The sequence below is a fragment of the Equus quagga genome, chromosome 8 (genome assembly GCF_021613505.1).
Source record: "Equus quagga isolate Etosha38 chromosome 8, UCLA_HA_Equagga_1.0, whole genome shotgun sequence".
Lineage (NCBI taxonomy): Eukaryota > Metazoa > Chordata > Mammalia > Perissodactyla > Equidae > Equus > Equus quagga.
In genome coordinates, this window is record NC_060274.1 from 108,661,229 (window position 1) to 108,679,685 (window position 18,457).

Below are 18,457 nucleotides of genomic sequence, written 5' to 3' on the forward strand. Positions count from 1 at the left end.
TTTTTTCCGGAACCATTTGAGAGTAAATTGCCAACCTGGTGCTCCTTCTACCCACAAATATTTTAGTGCATGTTTTTTTACAAATAAGGACATTCTTCTATACGACCAGTACAAACATTCACAATTAGGAAATTAGCATTGATTCGTTATTACCATCTAATCCTCAGACCCCATTTGAGTTTGACTGGTTGTCCCAGTAATATTTTTTATAGCAAAAGGATCCAGTCCACAGTTACGTGTCCCATTTAATTGTCATCTCTCTTTAGTCTCCTTCAGTGCAGCACAGTTCATCAGTCTTTCTTTAACTTTCATGATCTTGACACTTTACAAGATTATAGACAAATTATTCTGTTGAATGTCCTCGATTTGGGCTTTTCTGTTGCTTCCTCATTATTAGATTCACGCTATGCATCTTTAGTCGGAACTGATGCTGCATTTTTTTAATTTAAGCTTATTAGGTATCACATGATTTTGACTTGTCCCATGACTGATGTTCATTTTGATCCCTTGATTGAGGTGGTGTCTGCTAGACTTTTCCATTGTACAAATTATTTTCATCCTTTTAATTAATAAGTATTTTGTGAGGTAGTGATATGAAACTGTAAATATCCCATTCTTCATTCAACATGTGATTTATTCACTCATTTGTTTATTTTTATTTGTATTGAGTCATTGTTTTCTATTTTGTTTAATGAGTTATAATCCATTACTATCATTCTTTATTATCATGCTCAAATTGTTCCAATTTTGGCCATGCGCAGCCCCTTTAGTCTGGCTTATATGGCTTGTCATTTGACGTAGCCCTCTCATTCTTTGAGCACTTCCTTGCTTCTGGTACAAGATAATCTAAGCTCATCTTGTACATTCCCTGTTCTAGCCCTGTAATTAGCCGTTTCTCCAAGGACCCCTGGTTCCTTTTAGTGGATCTGTACAATAGTGTGCTCTTTGCTATTGAGATGCCATTGTTCCTGAATCCTCTTTCATTAATTTTGGAAAATAATTGCCCATTAACTCTTCATATATTTCTCTTGCCCTATTCTCTCTTCTTCTAGGACTCCAATTACATTTATGTTAGACTATTTGATGATATCCCATAAATCTTGGATGCTTTGTTCTGATTTCCCCCCACTCTTTTTTCTTTCTGTATTTCAGTTTAGTAATTTCTATTGATCTGTCTTCAAGTTCATTGATTCTATCCTAAGATATGCCCAATCTGATGAAAAGCCTCAAAGAATTCTTAATCTCTGCTACCTTTTATTTTATTTTTTATTTCTGACATTTCAGCTTGTTTTTATAATTTCCATCTTTCTGATGAAATTCTCTTTCGGTTCATAGATGTTGTCCCTCTTTTTCGCTAGACCCTTAACATAAACATATTAACTGTAGTTAAAGTTCCTGTCTGATTAAACATCTATCTCATCTCAGAGTCTGATTCTCTTAAATACTGAATTTCTTGACAGTGGGTTGGGTTTTTTTTCACTTTTTTGTGTGTCTTGAAATTTTATATTGAATGATGGTATATTAGTTTCCATTATTATCACAAATTGGACTGAATTTTAATTCTGTTGTTCTGTACCATAGGCTTCAAATTCCTCCAGCAGTGGACTACTGTTACCTTGTGATTTGAGGTTACCTGAGTGATCCCCTCTGTTTTGGCTTCACCCTCATCTTTCAGCTGCTTCTGCACATGCTTGCCACAGGAGGGCTCTCTCTTCAAGTGCATTCCCTCCCTGCAGCACTAGATGGCTGCCGCTTGTTTCCTGGAGCTAGGCTCATGGTTAGGGCAAGTGGGGTTCTTGAATCTCCTGGTCCAGCCTCAGTCTTAGGCAGGCCTTTGTGAAGGTAGCGCTTTTTTAGTGTTCCCGTCTCTCCACTCAGTAGTAGCCAAATTTTGCCTTGTATCTGTGAAAGGTCTTGAGCAGGCGATATTGTTCTGCCCCTCTTGGAGAGGTAGCAGATCTTTATTTTATTATCAGTGCGGGGTCCTGGGCCCAAGAGGGTTTCGTGCTGTTCCCCCAGGAGCAAAGAATTTTTGCTTCTACCCTCCCCCAGAAGCAGTGGATCTTTGCCTGGTCCCTGGTGGCAGGCATAACTCCTGCTCCACTTCTTACAGCTTAAGATTTTTGCTTCCTATGGGAGAAGATTGTGGGGAAGTGCCCACATTTCATGCTTATCTTTGAGTACAGCCAGTCAGCTCCTTGCCCTCAGTCTTTCTTGTGAGCACTGGGTGGAAACGCCTGGAAAAGTGTATGCATGTGCATATGAAATCTCCTTGTGCCTGGAACTACTAGAAATTCCAAACTGACACTCTTTCCCACACTCAGCCTTTACTACTTCATTACAATTTTAGCTAATTTTTTCTTACCCTTATGTGTGGCAGCCACCTCTTCCTTCCATGCTCTGCCAAAGGTGATACAGTGTTCCCTCTCTCCTTCAAGGGATTTGCCACTTTTGGAGTTCAGTTCACTTGGTTGTTTTATGACTTCAGCTCTTTGATGAGTGCAAGAAAAGTAATGGTTTTGTAGATTATTTGGATTTTTCTTGTTGTTAGGGTAGGAGCTTCTTTTGCAACTTTCTACATCCTGAGAAGAAGCAGGACTATAAATTAGTGGTTTTTAAAAAACGTTTTGGCTCCGAAATCCTTGGTTTAATTGAATCTTACATAGAGTTCAGCTGGAACCTTCCCCATGCCTACCCCCAATACTTGCCCTCTTCTCAAAATACTGAAGCGTTTCTGTAGAGCACAATTTGAAAATCATTGGCCTCAGTTATTCCTGATGTACTTTCTCATTGTCAAATATATAAATTTAATCTCCTTGACCAATTGTTTGGCCCAAGCGTGCTCATCTCCTGCTTTCTCTTTAATATAGGTGCTTATGGAAACTCTGGGTGCTCTGGGGGCACAGTGCCGATGGGCTGCCTGCAACATCTATTCCACTCTCAATGAAGTGGCTGCTGCTCTAGCAGAAAGTGGTAAGATCTTTTGCTTGTTCTCTAGTAAGTCTCTGAAAAGTTCCATTGTTTCAAGACAGTCATGCACCACATGACCATGTTTTGGTCAACGACGAACTGCATATACAACGGTGGTCTCATAAGATTAGTACCATATGGCCTAGATGTGTAGTAGGCTATACCATCTAGGTTTGTGTAAGTATGCTCTCTGATGTTTGCACAATGATGAAATCACCTAATGACACATTTCTATGAACATTTCTAGAACGTATCCCTGTTGTTAAGCAACAAATGATTGTTTAAATCTTTAAGGACGATTGACATTAACAAAGCTGTCTTAGAAGAAATGGATCCCTAGTCTTGATGAGATTGCTCTCTTTCTGGGCTTCTGTTGTTAAATACGATCTAGATAACTTTGTTGTTTTACAGTCACAAATATCTTCTTATGTCTAATATTCTATTATTAGTCAGTGCATTGCCTTGACTTGCTAATATTAGAGCACCAGTCAACACCAGTCACTATCTCTAAGGTAATTTGGATTAGAAAAGAAAATGCTTCAGGCATAGTTTTGAGGTCCTGCTGGTTTTTCAGCAGTTTGCCCTGATTTAATGTTTGGTGTTTCTGCTTCAGCAGTTAACAGGAATTGACCTGGCAGATTAATATTTGATCACACTGACACTTGAAGGACAAAAGAAATAGAGAAATTTGGACTTTGTCAGTTTCTTGCTTTCACTCTCTGGCAACACAGCACAGATCATGGTACCAAACTCTTGCTTCAGGGCTCTTGAGAAATGCTGGGAAAACCTGATAGTGCATGTATGTCTCTCCTCCTGCTAGCACTTTCAGCATTTCATTGGTTCTTTCATTTACATTTATTCATTTATAAAATTTTTATTAATGTATAAAATATGTATAAAAAAGTACACAAGTACTAAATATATAGCTCAATGAATTGTACAGATACATTCATTTCTTTTTTCTCCAAAAAATGCTTATTGACCTACTCTAAGAGATACAGGGACAAATAAGACAATGTCTTTGTCCTCAGAATCTTATACCGTAGTTGAGGAGAAGACACATATATAAATAATGATAATACAGGGACATAAATGATAAATGCTATGATAGATCATAAGTCCACATTCAGTACAGAAACAAGGGACTTATTACAGCTCAAATTCCAAGAGAGATCACTTCCAGTTGAGTTGATCACACTTCATTAGGCACATGGCACTTAACTGGGACATGAAGTGTGACAATATTTTAATAGTTGGAGAAGAGTGTAAGAGTTTTCCTGATGAAGAGGATGGGATGACTAAAGTATAGAAACAAGAAAGATCAAAGTATAGTTGGGAAATGGTGAGAATTCCAGTTGGACTAGATCAAGAAGTACGTATTTCTGGTTTCTTCTTTTTTTCCGTTTAGTCATATTTTTAGCATCTATCATACTTTTGTCCCTTTTCCTTATTCTCTTTGGTCTAACAAGAGCAAAATGACCACCAAAGACAAGGGAGTGGATGAAGGGGCTGAAGACAGTACCAAGCAGTGAAGAAAGTCAATCCAAGGAGTACAGCACAACAAGAGAGTTTGGAGTTGGGGAAAACCAGCATCTTCTTGCCAGAATTTAGGGTCAGCCCTTTTTTCAGGTTTTAATGGTTTCTCTTTGTTCCTTTTCTCAGGTTTTCCTGTCTTTGCCTGGAAAGGAGAATCAGAAGATGACTTTTGGTGGTGCATTGATAGATGTGTGAATGTGGAAGGCTGGCAGCCAAACATGGTGGGTTTGATTTCTGCTAACACAATTCTGTAGGGGTTTGGAAGGGAAAGAGGAAGAGGCTGTGGCCTGGGAGAGGGTTTCCGAACAGGAAGGAAGGAAAATGCCTACTTTTCTATCTGATGTACCTAGGCTTCCAGCAGAACTAGCTGCTTATGCTTAGGGTGCTACAAGAATATTGAATCTCGTTATAGCCTCAAAGTGCTGTAATTGTTGGTGCTGATCTTAGAAGCATTCATATTCATCAGCAACACTCAGGTTCACACATGTCTGGTTGAAAAGTAAGATTAATGAGTTACCCTCCCCTACCACTGCTCACCACCCCCAGCAACAACAACAACAACACACACATGTACACACAGCTGCTGTGGTACTTAGTGTTCTCTCTAGAATCATATGCTAAATTTATCGTTAACCTGAAGAGATTCCAAGTTCAAATTTCTTCTCTTTATTCATTCCCCATCTTAAGAAAGATGACTAGGTTTTGGGTTTTTTGTTTTGCTTCATTTGTATTTTTCTTTCATTTTTTAGAAGATCAAGTTCTCGAAGGCTGATAGCATATTAGATTCACAGGGAGAAACAAAAAGCTGCACAAAATATGAGGCACTCCTACTTTGCAGACATTTCTGCATATGAGTAAGAGGAGAAATTAGGGAATCAAATGAAAAAAGAATCCTTGAAACTTTAGTCCAACTATTGCTTGCTGCTAAAGACTGTCAAGTAGGCCTCACCTGGTACACAGCAGAGAGAAGCAGCCTATCTTTCTGGATTCTGTGAGCCAGGTCACGCTGCACCAAGTGCTGGTTTGAGGAAGCTGGGTTAAAGGCTTCATATCCTGAAAGGGAGGGAGGAGTCAGCTGTAAGATGAGTCAGCTCTTTCTAACAGTTTAACAGTGACAGAAGGGAGTATGACTGACAGGCGCTAAAGAAGATATGCCAGGGGCTTTCTACTGGAAATAAAACGTTAATTTTATAGTCATAAATACAGGGAGGACATTGGATTGTACCCAGAGAGCTTTTATAAACTGTAGAGCCAGCACAAACTGCTGGAAAGGTTGATGAAGAAAGTAAGACAAGGATAAAAACAGTTGTTGCTCCAGAAAACAGGACCCATATCTCTTTGGATCCTGTCAAGATCTAGTAATTTTACTTGCTTTCCAACCTCAGGAAGATTCCTTGGAACAAGAATTTTCTACAATAGAATTACCTGGTGAGAATTATGGGCTACATTCATTAATAAATATTAGGGATAGCAACTACCTGCCTGTGTTAGATACCTTTGTTAAAAGAGAAACGTGGACAAAAATACAACTGCTCAGTCTTGTGTGTCTGATCTTTTGTGTGCTAGGGATCAGAGGCTGCAAGGGGAAACTCCATGAGGGTTTTCATACATGCAGAAAGAGAGAGAAACTCAGAGGAGCCTTTCCATTTCTTAGGGCATCTGTGCTGAGGGTTTCTACTGGGAGAAAATGGAGCACTAACTTGTAGTATGGAGTGAGTGTAAGAGTTTTAATGAGAGTCCAACCTTGGATCTCTGCTCTCAAATAAGGTTTAGTTGAGTCAGAGAAAATAGATCAACACCAAGAGGAGAAGCAAAAAAGGGATCAAGTGGTAGACGTGAGGTTGGGGATTTTGTGTACCCAGGAGTCCAGGATGGCATGTTTGGCACTTGTAGTAGAGTTGATAATTGATGGGACTGCAAAATGGGTGCATGCCAGTAGAGGGCAACTCAGTTCTGTGGGACTTTCCAGGAGGATGGGTATAATTTGAAAAGTCCTGGGGCCGGCCAGGTGGCACAGCTGTTAAGTGTGCACGTTCCGCTTCGACGGCCTCGGGTTCACCGGTTCTGATCCCGGGTGCAGACATGGCACAGCATGCTGTGGTAGGTGTCCCACATATAAAGCAGAGGAAGATGGGCATGGATGTTAGCTCAGGGCCAGTCTTCCTCAACGAAAAGAGGAGGATTGGCATCAGTTAGCTCAGGGCTAATCTTCCTCAAAAAAAAAAAAAATTTGAAAAGTCCTGCCAAGCATTTCTCATAGCTAGGTGAAGGGCTGAAGTGCCACAGCCTGGTGCCTAATAGTATTCTAAGCAGGTCTTTCTTTAGCTTATTTATAATTCAGAAACTTTCCTCTGCTGATGAAAGCTTCAGTGGGCACAGCATTGTGTTTATCTTTAATCCCAACCTGAAATAGTGATGAGCTGTTCAGAGAAAAGCTTGCACACCTACATGCTGCACAGTTCCCTAGTTATTTTTAATTTGATTTATAGAGAGTGTGAGGTTGTACTAGGCAAAACCATACAGTGCTGCCTGATATTTTGGGTAAGAGAGTGCCTGTACTTTGGGAAAAGTAAAGGATTAACTAATAGAGTTTTATAAACCATTGTTCTGGGAGAGAGAGACTAATTATCTGGATTCATTTAAAGTAAGCTTTGACTGATTATATTCAAAGTCTTGAATTTAACCAATAGAAATATGCTAATAGCAAGTTTAGGCTTTCTGAATATCTACAGTACATTCAAGAACTAGTGGTTTAGATAACCACTTAAGCTGTTAGTCCATAAGAAAATCCTCATGGCATTGCTGTGTATTTTGATCTAGTAGGTGTGTCATGTGGGAAACTCATTTGGCTGTGAGAATTACAATTGCCCTTTTATCCCTCATTGTCTTTTATTAATTAATATTGACTATTTGGGCATTATACTGCCTTTAAGTTACTTTTCATAACCATATAGGAAATTTGAAATATCTGTAGATTGACCATTAGAAATTGTGATACAAGACCCAGAGAAACACTGGAAGCCTTGAGCCTTTAGCAAAATGAATGACATTATTGATGCTTACTATTGCAGATCTTGGATGATGGAGGGGATCTTACTCACTGGATTTATAAGAAGTATCCCAACATGTTTAAGAAAATCAAGGGCATAGTAGAGGAAAGTGTTACTGGAGTCCATAGGTAAGATTTGACATACCTGATTTTATGGACATATATATATATATAGACATATATATTCTATATTCACATACCTATGGAATACATTATGTTAAAAATTAGAACCTGCTGTGAGGTGATGAGATCTGAGCCTGCACATTTGTTTTTTTAATTAACAACACAAATAACAAATCTAAAATAGTGAGAGAGGGATGGGTAGGAGAAGGAGTGTGGTCCTCATGTTTCCTAGTCATTGTAATGCAATGACTGCTTGTCCTTTTTGGACGAATTCATTTACTCAACAGATATTTATTTATTGAACTTCTGCAATGAGCAAGGAACTGTTCTAGGAACTGTGCCAGTGATCTAGCAGTGGGCAAAACAGACAAAAACCTGGGCCCTCATAGAGCTTACATTCTTAACATGGAGAGCAAGGATTTAGGGTTCTGTTTCCAAATAAGCAATAATTCCATGAGTAAAATTGGAATCATTTCTATTTACTGTTATTCACCCAGAAAGAACTGAAAGTATGAAATAAAAGTTTTAGGGAGGTAATTCTAAATAAGCCACCATCATGGCTTCAATATATTGTGATCTTTTTGAATATACAAAACTATGGGTTATACCATACTTCAGATTCTTAGTAAGGGATGAATTTTGAGTAAAAGACCCAGTTCTAATTTTTAGTTGACTCAATTTAAATAAACTCCTGTATATAGATATACATATTTACAGATATGTGTATGAGACTATAAAATTGAGACTATTTGAAAGTTAAAATCATTGCATTAGAGTAGTAGGATTAAAATAGTACTTAAAGTTACTCTTTTTATAATTAAACAGGAGAATAAAATTAATAAGCAATTTAAAATTTTACATTTTAGTCCTTAAAATTTAGAGGTAAGTCAAAGCTTTTCCCCACATGCCTTTTGACTAAGACCTTTATTTCTAAGCTGTATACAGGCTCTAGAAAGATATTCTTTATTTCTCTATAGACAACTAATAGGATGAAACTAGTAGTGTCTCATGCCTACCCAATCAAAATATTTCTGGAATGTGATATGAAACTGATAGTAGATTGCAATATCTCATTGTTTTATGTTCTTGATTTCCTTCATCCTCAGGCTGTACCAGCTATCCAAAGCTGGGAAGCTGTGTGTTCCAGCCATGAATGTCAATGACTCAGTCACCAAACAGAAATTTGACAACCTCTATTGTTGCCGTGAATCAATTCTTGATGGGTAATATTTTGTTATCTTTAGGATGAACTTGAGTTGTTGAATTAAGGTTCTGAGTTTTTTGGTTTTGGTTATTTCTGGAAATGATTCATATAGCCCCTCTGGATTTATCAGCATATCATACTCGATATTTTATGACCCAGAGCTACCATTGCTATCACTATTACAAGCAAATCTATTTTACTTAAAAAGTCAGACTAGCCTATGTCTGCTGGTGGCAGAATTTTTACTTTGTGACCCTATCAGGCCTGTGAGTCAGTAACTAAAGTCATTATAAACAAGTACATATCTTTGATGGTTTGGGAAAAGATCCCTAGTGTTCTCATTCTAGGTCATGTTACCAGTTCTCAAACTCCAACTGTCATGTAATTCTATGGCCATCTGGAAAGTTTTGGTGAGCAAAGAGTCAATTTCCTGAGGCATTTTTAGTTGTTCAAATCTGTAAGAATTGCAAAGCTGACAAAAGCTACTTAGATATTTACCAAATACTATGTTCTTCCGGTAACCAGTTTCTGTTTCTAAACTTGTGTTCCAACATTCCTTTATTTTTGCTGGGAAAACTCAATAATTCCCTATGTGAAACCATTAAGTTGTTTTAGAATATTGCCAAACTAAATGGTTTACACCATGTATAGGTCAATGGAAAAGCGAAGAAAGGGCCTGTGGGCCACATTACTAACAAGTCTAGATTCCAGGCAGTTTGTGACACAATAGGCATTGGAGCCAGAACTTTGGTTTGACTATTGGCTCTATCATTTATTAACTATAAGGCCTCAGACTAGTTATTTAACTTCTCTGTGTCTATTTCCTCATCTGTAAAATGGTGAGAGTAAGACCTACCTCATAGAGTTATTGTGAGAATTAAATGAGATAAGGTATGAATCCTCATGTTCAGTGTTCCCTTACTGTTCTTTCTAGAACCCTGTACAATAGATTCTAGGATTGAGTTAGATCGTAGAGGAAACTTTTTGCTTTGAAATCTTTTTTGCAGGAGAATGTTCAATGCAAATTTGAACAATTTTTAATTATTACTCCTATAGAGTCAATAGTATCATCAAATAGATTGGACATTTGAGTGAATTCTCAATCCATCAGTCTGTTAGTACACTGTCCCTAGTTCTGTCCATATATAAGTATTATTGTGATGAATAGCCTTGTGTCTGATAAAATCAATAATAATCTGGGTATATATTCATTAAAATATTTACTCATCTACAACCATCTTTTAGATTTTTTGCGTCCCAAATCTATGAGCCTAAAATCTGCCTGTACTAGGTTCAGTAAAAGATGCATAAAGCTACCTATAGCAGTTCATAAAAATGGACAGAGTTCCTCCTAAGCAGCATATACCCTATGGGTAAGAAAGATTCTTTAATGTCGGAAGTATACAAAAGTGAGAGTAAGATGGAAGCAGTGGAACAGGAGTTAAGGTTAATGAAGAAACAGGAAAACATCGGCTATCCACCAGAAACCTTCTGAGTAGTAAAAGCTCATTGGCACCTTTAGATGGTGAAAAACTTTCCAACTGTGTCATGGGCAGTTGTTCCTCTCAGAGGAATTGAGAGCAGGAGAAGTTAAGGAAGAGGCAAAGTATGTTCCAGGAAAGTCTGCAATGGAAAGGAGAGGACATTCAGGCCAATAGAAAGTCCACATGAGAAAGGTATTAGTGATTAAGCTTCTATAGTTCTGAGCTGGTTACACAATACGCCATAAGCTGTGAGGGAATGGCCCGGCTGACTCCTGGAGGATACTTCTGCAATTGGACTGCAATGCCAAAAAGCAGTGCAAGTGCAGCCTTCTGGAGACTGAGGTTCCACTTGGTAGGAAGAATAAGGATATCCCAGCTATGATTTTCAGATCATAAAATAGATCATATTGTAGGAACTGTTCTAGAGGGTCCTGTGACTAGAAGAATCAGAGAGAAGTCAGAGACTGGGCATGAATTTTATTTACCACCAGGCAGCTTATTCCCATCCCCCCCAAAAAGTCCTTCCTTGACTGAGGTCTTTTTGTCCTTTATCCTCAAACCCTGAGGCAGATCTGGGTCTCTAAGATCACAAGGAAATCATTACCTGACAAATCCATCCAGGTCTGTCAGCCTATCGTTTGTAGAGAGTAGCAGTGTTGATGAAGTTTCCTTTCCACCACACAATCATTTGTAGTCACACAGAGAGAGTCATCTTCCCTTGGGAAGAGAGGCAGAAAGGCTTGAAGGTAGTCAAAGCAAAGAAGGCTCAGAAATATGTTTACTGATTTTTCTTGTTGTCCTAGCCATTCCAGGACCGTTCTTCTAAGCCGTGACTTTTGAGTATGGTGGTAACCCAGCCAGACTTACTCTCGTCACTCAATAAGAAATTGCCTCTGCATTTAATTGATATTTATTGACTTTCATTGGGTTCATGGAGTTATACCTGTTGTCAAATCATTAAAAAGACAGGATTCCTACTTTGCCTTTGGGGCATTTATAAGCTCTTTTCAACAGGAGAGGTTAACGGATAGTGAGTAGAAAGATCCACAAATATTTTTAGGAACTATCTATCTCAGAATAGGCTGGTTTTAGTTGAAAACTTTCTTCTGCATAGCCAGGGATTCCTAGAGAAGGGAGACGGACTGAACCTATAGAGAAACTAGAAACTGCTCCTACAAGTTCTTCCAAGAGACCCTGAAAATAGTAAGGACCATTATTCTAGCTTCGTAGAAAATCAAAGACAAAGAAGTAGAACATGTCTGAAAAGGAATCAGCCCCAGAAAACTCACTATCTCATGTAGTCAGTGTTGGCATGTTTCAAAGCTCTTCTCCACCTTGTTGCCCATTACCCTCCCTTTTGAATTAATGTGAGACCTATTGGCCATTCTGATACTGTTAAATGTAGTATTCATTTATCAGTGTTATATTTTATGTTTCTAATTCAGTAAGCTAGAATATTTTCATTAAGCCGGAGTTTTGTCACCTCCTAAACAAAAATTACATTATTTTAATTTTCTTCTTTGTATCTTTTATTTCCAAATATTATATAATAAATATATATATTGCTTTTATATTTAAAAGTTACTTTGTGGTCTATAACTGCTTCTCTTCTGCATCATTCCAAAGACAAGGGAAAAAAAGAAAAAAAAACAAACCTCAATATAGGTGAAATTGGTTGAATAGCATGTAGTTGAGAAAATATGTATCTTATTGAAGTTTACTTTCTAGTCGTTAAATAGTTTCTCTAGGATAGAAACCAGGCTTTCTTTCAAAATGGGAAAACAAACATGAAAACAAAGGGGCTCAATCTAATCTCAAGGGAGAAACAAGAGAAGATTTTTCTGACTTAGTATTTTTTCCTCCTAGACTTAAAAGGACAACAGACATGATGTTTGGTGGAAAGCAGGTGGTAGTCTGTGGCTATGGAGAGGTAAGGTTTAACCAGCTTTAAAGCTTAAAGAAAGTACAGTCTTTCTTTTTCCCTTTGCATTTTTGCAATTTTTTCTTAAGTTGATTTTCTGACTGTTCCAGTGCACTATTTGTGATATTCTTTTAGCTTGTGTTTTGATTATAAATCGTGAGTGTGGGTGTTCTTATTCACATGCATGTGCTAAGCAGGGACTGGGAGTTTGTTTATGAACTGCATTCATTTATTTGTTTTTCTTATTTTTCCCCAAGCATAAATCTATTCAGTGAAATTCTTTTTGGGGGCAGAAAGAGGGGTACACTTTACCAGAAGCTTTGAGAAACTGTTTTCTCATTGACTTTCCTTTTTGTGTATACTTTCTCCCCTCTTCAGGTGGGGAAGGGGTGCTGTGCTGCCTTAAAAGCCATGGGCTCCATTGTGTATGTAACTGAGATTGACCCCATCTGTGCTCTTCAAGCCTGGTAAGCATGCAAAAGGAGACTTGCTTTTTCCTCTACACTGCCATCTAACTGTGATCTTGTAGCTGCCTCCTAAGAATGGCCTGATGAATGCCACATTTTATCTTAGAGGGGCTCAGATCCTGAGAGAGACTGCCATTAACTGTAAGTGCTAGTGTTTCAAAGATCAAGAAGCTTTTCTCTGAGAGAGCAGAGACTATCAGAGAAACTAAAATTTAGAATTCCTGTGGAAATAGTAACAAAGGATGCCTTGAACCAGAGAACAAACAGCCCCTTACCTTTTCTCTCTGTAATGCTTCTCCCTTTGAAAACAGTGATTAAAAAAGAAATAGACTGGCATCAGACCCTTTCTGATGTGGTGCACTGATAAAAGCACTTCTAGATATTCCTTCCCAAAATGTGTGACCTAAATCTAATCAAGAGGAAACATCAGACAAATCTAAATTAAGAGTAAAATCTGCTGAGTGAAGGGTATATAGGAGTTGTTTGTACTATTCTTATAATTCTTAAGTTTGAAATGATTCCAACATTAAAAGTTAAAAAAAAAGAATAGTTCCTTTCCCATCTATAAAATGTCGGTAAACTTACCTATGTCAAAGAGTTGTGAAAGTTCAGTAAAATAATTATATAATTATTATGTTTGATTGTATATTATGTAATATATAATTATTGAATATATAATTATGTAATATATAATATAAAGTGTAGAGCTTCTGTCACATAATAAATGTTCACTAAATGGTAGCTGTTATTAAAATCGTCTCTTGCCATCCTCAGCAAGATGGAAATACCACTGTTCCTGAAAACTACTGCAGAGTCCCAGTGTCTGTAGCCTGGATAATCCACTCAGTCTTTACTGTTAACCCTCCAGAGGAAGTAGCCAGGATAGAATGAAGCATGGCATCAAGATTTTACCCTAACCATTTCCCCCCTATGCTATCGCTCCTCACGCATCCTAGCCATAAACCCAGATTTCCCCAGCAGAATTGTTGGTGTTCTCTGAGTCAGGGCTCCAGCACACAAAGGGATTATCACCATTCTGGTACTTTCAGGGTCTCTTAGAGAAACCTGAACATGTTTTAATACTGATTGAGGTACTGATTCAAATTATCTTATAGACGTGAACTGATCACTTACTATATATTTGGTACTGTGCTGTGTGCTAAGGATGAATAAGATGAACAGATAAATGAGACAAGCTCCCTGCTTTTAGAAGCACATAGACAAATAACCACTGTGGAGTATAATAAGTCCTCTGATGGAGATAAACAGCACATGCTTCTGTAGGAACACAAAGGAGAAATATCTAAGCAAGAGGGCAGAGTATAAAGAGGTGTCAGCAAAGCTGGGTCTTGAAACTTGTGTAAGTGATTTCTTAGTTTCCAGTAAATTCCAGGTACAGGGAACAACATGTGCATAGTCACTGAGGAAGGAGACAGCACAGCAAATTTAAGAAGCTGGGGTATTTTAATGTAGCTGGCTGATAGGATAAATTTGGGAGAGTGGTAATATCTGAGGTATTTTGCCAATGTAATCATGTATCAATATAAGTATTTGGGTCTTATCCTGAGATCAGGCAATCTCACTGAAGTATTTTAAGCAAAGAAATGACATGATGCAAATTGCATTTAGGGAAATCACTCTGCAAAATGAATTAGAGAGATGTAAACCTCAAAGCAATGAGATTGGGCCAGGGGCTACTGTAGTAATCTAGGCAAGAAATAATAAGATCTGAACATAAGCAATGGCAGCATGTATGGAGAGGAGGGAAGAGATTCAAGAGATTTTAAGAAATTAAGGAAAAAGAATCAACCAGATATGGTGACAACTTCAATTAAGGAGAAGTAGTAGGCTAGGACATTCTGGTTTATTTGGCTCATACAGTTGAGTGAACAGTAGTGCTATTGATCCAGATAGAAAATATAGAAGAAGAAATAGAGTTGGAGGGTGCAGAGAAGATATTATTTCCAAACGTAGTAAGTTTGGGATCCTTGTGGTACATCCAGGAGGAGCTATCCAGTGGATAATTTGATCCATGGCTCTGAAGTTTTGGAGAGATCTAAACTGAAGACATATGTGCAAATCAGCCACCTATAAGGAGTCATTGACAGCCAAGAGAAGGGTACGGATAAGTGCTGAAAGAATAGAGAAAAGAGTACGCTACAGAGTACTAACATTTAAAGTTGACTGAGATCAAGAAGAAGTAATCAGAAAAGTAGGAAAACCAGGAGAAAACAATATCAAGGACTTTAAGAAGGCAAATAATGTTTAATGTAGCAGTGGAAATCAAGTAATATAAGAGTCTACGAAAAAATTTTTATTTTTTTTTTACATTCAAGAGATCATTGATCTTGGGGAGAGCAGTTTCTGTGATGAAATGGCACTTTCTAAAAACTTGGTTGAGGAATTTCATGGTTAACTCTGGTTCATTACTATCAGGAAGAATTAGGTTCCAGTGATGCAAAAGAACCTTTTATTTCTGTATGAAGTAAGGAAATGGTGTGAATTTTTCTCTGCTAGGAATAGTCCGGTTATATCAAGAAGTGACAACGTAGGTACTAAAGTACCTTGGTAATAGCTTTTGACGTTCTGTGGCAAAAGGCTCCCTAGCTGTCTGTTTAGGTTAATTGATCATGCTTTATTTCTACAGTATGGATGGATTTCGATTGGTGAAATTAAATGAAGTCATCCGACAAGTGGATATTGTTATTACCTGTACAGGTATGATTATCACATATAAAATGGGGTGGCACTTGGAGATGCTTACATGGAACAAGTGAAAAATGACTGGAAATGTTCTGAACAAAACCAAACTCTAAAAGCCAGAGATAGTAGTCCGCAAAACCAGTCAGTCTTTCACATTCTTCCTGCCTCCTTAGAACTCTGATCAAAAGTATACCATTAGGTCATCCCCAGGGGAAAATTTCTCTCCATCCCTTTTAACTCTTCTACATTTCCATACATCCTCAGCTGCCAAGGAGATGGCTAAAGATGAGTTTTATTTGGGAAGTCAGATCTTAAACTTGTACATTTGATTTTTTATTTTACCTCCAAAAGTGATGTATATTTCTCTCTAGTCCCTATAATTAAAGCAAGGCTAGAGCAAAATTCTTCATAGTTAGAGAAAGTGGGAATGGTGAGAGGTAGATTTTGAGTTTTAGAGAGGAATATGCAGATATGATTAATTTCCTTGGACTGAGATACTTATTTTGTCTTTATGGTATAACCATAAACCATTGGAATATTGGTTTTCTTTTATAGTTCTATTTTAAAGGAAGAAAATCAGAATATTTGAGAGTAAAAATATATTTGTAGCTTTAGGGAAAGCTGGGGGCAGAGAAGAGAGACCATAAGAAACTGTTCTTGCTTCATATTTTTTAAAGAGCTATTTTTTCAGCCATTTTAAGTGTACAATTCAGTGTTTTCTAGCAGATTCCCAGGATCATACACCCATCACCACAATCCAATTTGTTTTATCAAGATATAATTCCCATACTATAAAATTCAGTCTTTTAAAGTATAAAGTTCAGTGGTTTTAGTAAAGTTGTGCAACGTCCCATTATCTAATTTTAGAACATTTTCATCATCCAAAAAGAAACCCCATACGATTAGCAGTCACTCCTCATTCTACTCTCCACCTTTCCCAAGCCCTAGGCAACTGATAGTTTCTCTGTCTTTAGATTTGCCTGTTCTAGACATTTCATGTAAACGGAATCATACTTGTGGTCATTTGCGACTGGCTTGTTTTACTTACCATAATGTTTTCAAGGTTCATTCATGTTATAGCATGTATCAATATTTCATTCCTCTTTATTGCTGAATAATATTCCATTTTAAGGTTATAGCACATTTTATTTATCCATTCATCAGGTGATGGACACTTGGGTTGTTTTCACTTCTTGGCTAGTATGAATAATGCTGCTGTGAACATTGTGTACAAGTTTTTCTGTAAACATGTTTTCACTTCTCTTGGGCATATACCTAGAAGTGGAATTGCTGGATCATATGGTAACTCTACTTTTAACTTTTTTTTTGAGGAGGATTAGCCCTGAGCTAACCACTGCCAATCCTCTTCTTTTTGCTGAGGAAGACTGGCTCTGAGCTAACATCCATGCCCATCTTCCTCTACTTTGTATGTGGGAGGCCTACCACAGCATGGCTTGTCAAGCGGTGCCACGTCTGCACCCAGGATCTGAACCTGCGAATCCCGGGCTGCCGAAGCAGAACGTGTGCACTTAACCACTGCACCACCGGGCCACCCCATACTTTTAACATTTTGAGGAATTGCCAAACTTTTCCAAAGTGACTGCGCCATTTTACAATCCCACCAACAATGCATGAGAATTACAATTTCTCAGCATCCTTGGTAACACTTACTATGGTCTGTCTTTTTGATTATATCTGTTCTAGTGGGTGTGAAGTAGTATCTCATTGTGGTTTTGATTTGCATTTCCCTAATGACTAATGATGCTGAGTGTCTTTTCATGTGCATGTTGGCACATCTTCTTTTATATATCTTCTTTTGAGAAATGTCTATTCGTATCCTTTACTCATTTTTAAATTGGGTTATTTGTCTTTTTATTGTTGAGTTGTAAGAGTTCTTTATAAATTTTGCATACAAGTCCCTCATCAGATATATGACTTGCAAATATTTTGTCTCATTTTGTGGGTTGTCTTTTCACTTTCTTGGTGATATCATTTGTAACACAAAAGTTTTTAATTTTCATGTAGTCTGGTTTATTTTTTTCTTTTGTTGCTTGTGCTTTAGGTATTATATCTAAGAAATCATTGCCTAACCCAAGGTCACAAAGATTTATTCCTATGTTCTGCTAAGATTTTTATAGTTTTAGCTCTTACATTTAGGTGTCTGATCCATTTCAAGTTAAATTTACATATGGTGTGAGGTAGGGGTCCAATTTCATTCCTTTTCATGTGGATATCTCTTCTGTTTTTAAGGTAACAAGAATGTGGTAACCAGAGAGCACTTGGACCGCATGAAGAATAGCTGCATCGTTTGTAACATGGGACATTCCAACACGGAGATTGATGTGGTAAGATCAAGTGACTCATAATGGGGGCTTTTTTCCCTCTCCTTCACAAGAAACATAAACTGGAAGAGGAAAGAGCAGGGTTAGCAGCCATCTTAAACATGACTATTCCGGCAGAGCTGTCCACAGTCTGTTCACTTACTAGCCTTGTGGGCTGTGCTTGTGGATTCTGTAAAGCTTCTTCATCTAAACTTAATTGTTTCAAATGGTTGTTTTCTTCTGCGCAAGCTTGATATCTACTTATACTGTAAGCCATTTTATCTTTCTGTTTAGGATTAAGAGCTGGGTACGCTCAAAGCTACAAAAAGCACACAACAAATGTGAGTCAGTATGGTAGTCAGTATTTTGGGGATGTTTAATTTTACCATAAAGGTGAGAGAAGTAGGTTGGTCCAAGGAAACAAGTCAAAGGAGAGAAATCTATGGGCTATGTTGAGAACATTGCTTAAGATTGACTGTGACTGTCAAATACGGTGGTTTCTGTTTTCTCTCTCTCTTTCACTGGGCTAGGTCTCCCCTTAACATATTTTCTAAACTATAGTAATTGGGTGTGTAGGTGTCACAATTATTTCAATAGCATGTGTTCCTCAAACCTGGAAAATCTGTCACTTTGCTTCCTAATTTGATTATATTCACCCTAAAATTTTCCAATCCAGCGT

At 37.7% G+C, this 18,457-nt stretch overlaps 1 protein-coding gene across 12 annotated transcripts in view; it reads left to right on the forward strand.

Moving 5' to 3' along the window:
- The window catches only part of AHCYL2 (adenosylhomocysteinase like 2), a 167,894-nt gene that overhangs the window by 135,388 nt on the left and 14,049 nt on the right, over nucleotides 1-18,457 (forward strand). For all 12 annotated transcript variants that reach the window (XR_006889724.1, XM_046669301.1, XM_046669304.1 and 9 more), the window contains exons 5-12: nucleotides 2,871-2,973; nucleotides 4,633-4,727; nucleotides 7,578-7,684; nucleotides 8,785-8,901; nucleotides 12,233-12,296; nucleotides 12,666-12,754; nucleotides 15,402-15,472; nucleotides 17,708-17,802. Coding sequence is in view for 11 of the 12 variants with exons in the window: in XM_046669301.1 (XP_046525257.1) it covers nucleotides 2,871-2,973; nucleotides 4,633-4,727; nucleotides 7,578-7,684; nucleotides 8,785-8,901; nucleotides 12,233-12,296; nucleotides 12,666-12,754; nucleotides 15,402-15,472; nucleotides 17,708-17,802 (741 nt within the window). In the remaining variant the exon portion in view is untranslated. The remainder of the gene's footprint in view (nucleotides 1-2,870; nucleotides 2,974-4,632; nucleotides 4,728-7,577; nucleotides 7,685-8,784; nucleotides 8,902-12,232; nucleotides 12,297-12,665; nucleotides 12,755-15,401; nucleotides 15,473-17,707; nucleotides 17,803-18,457) is intronic.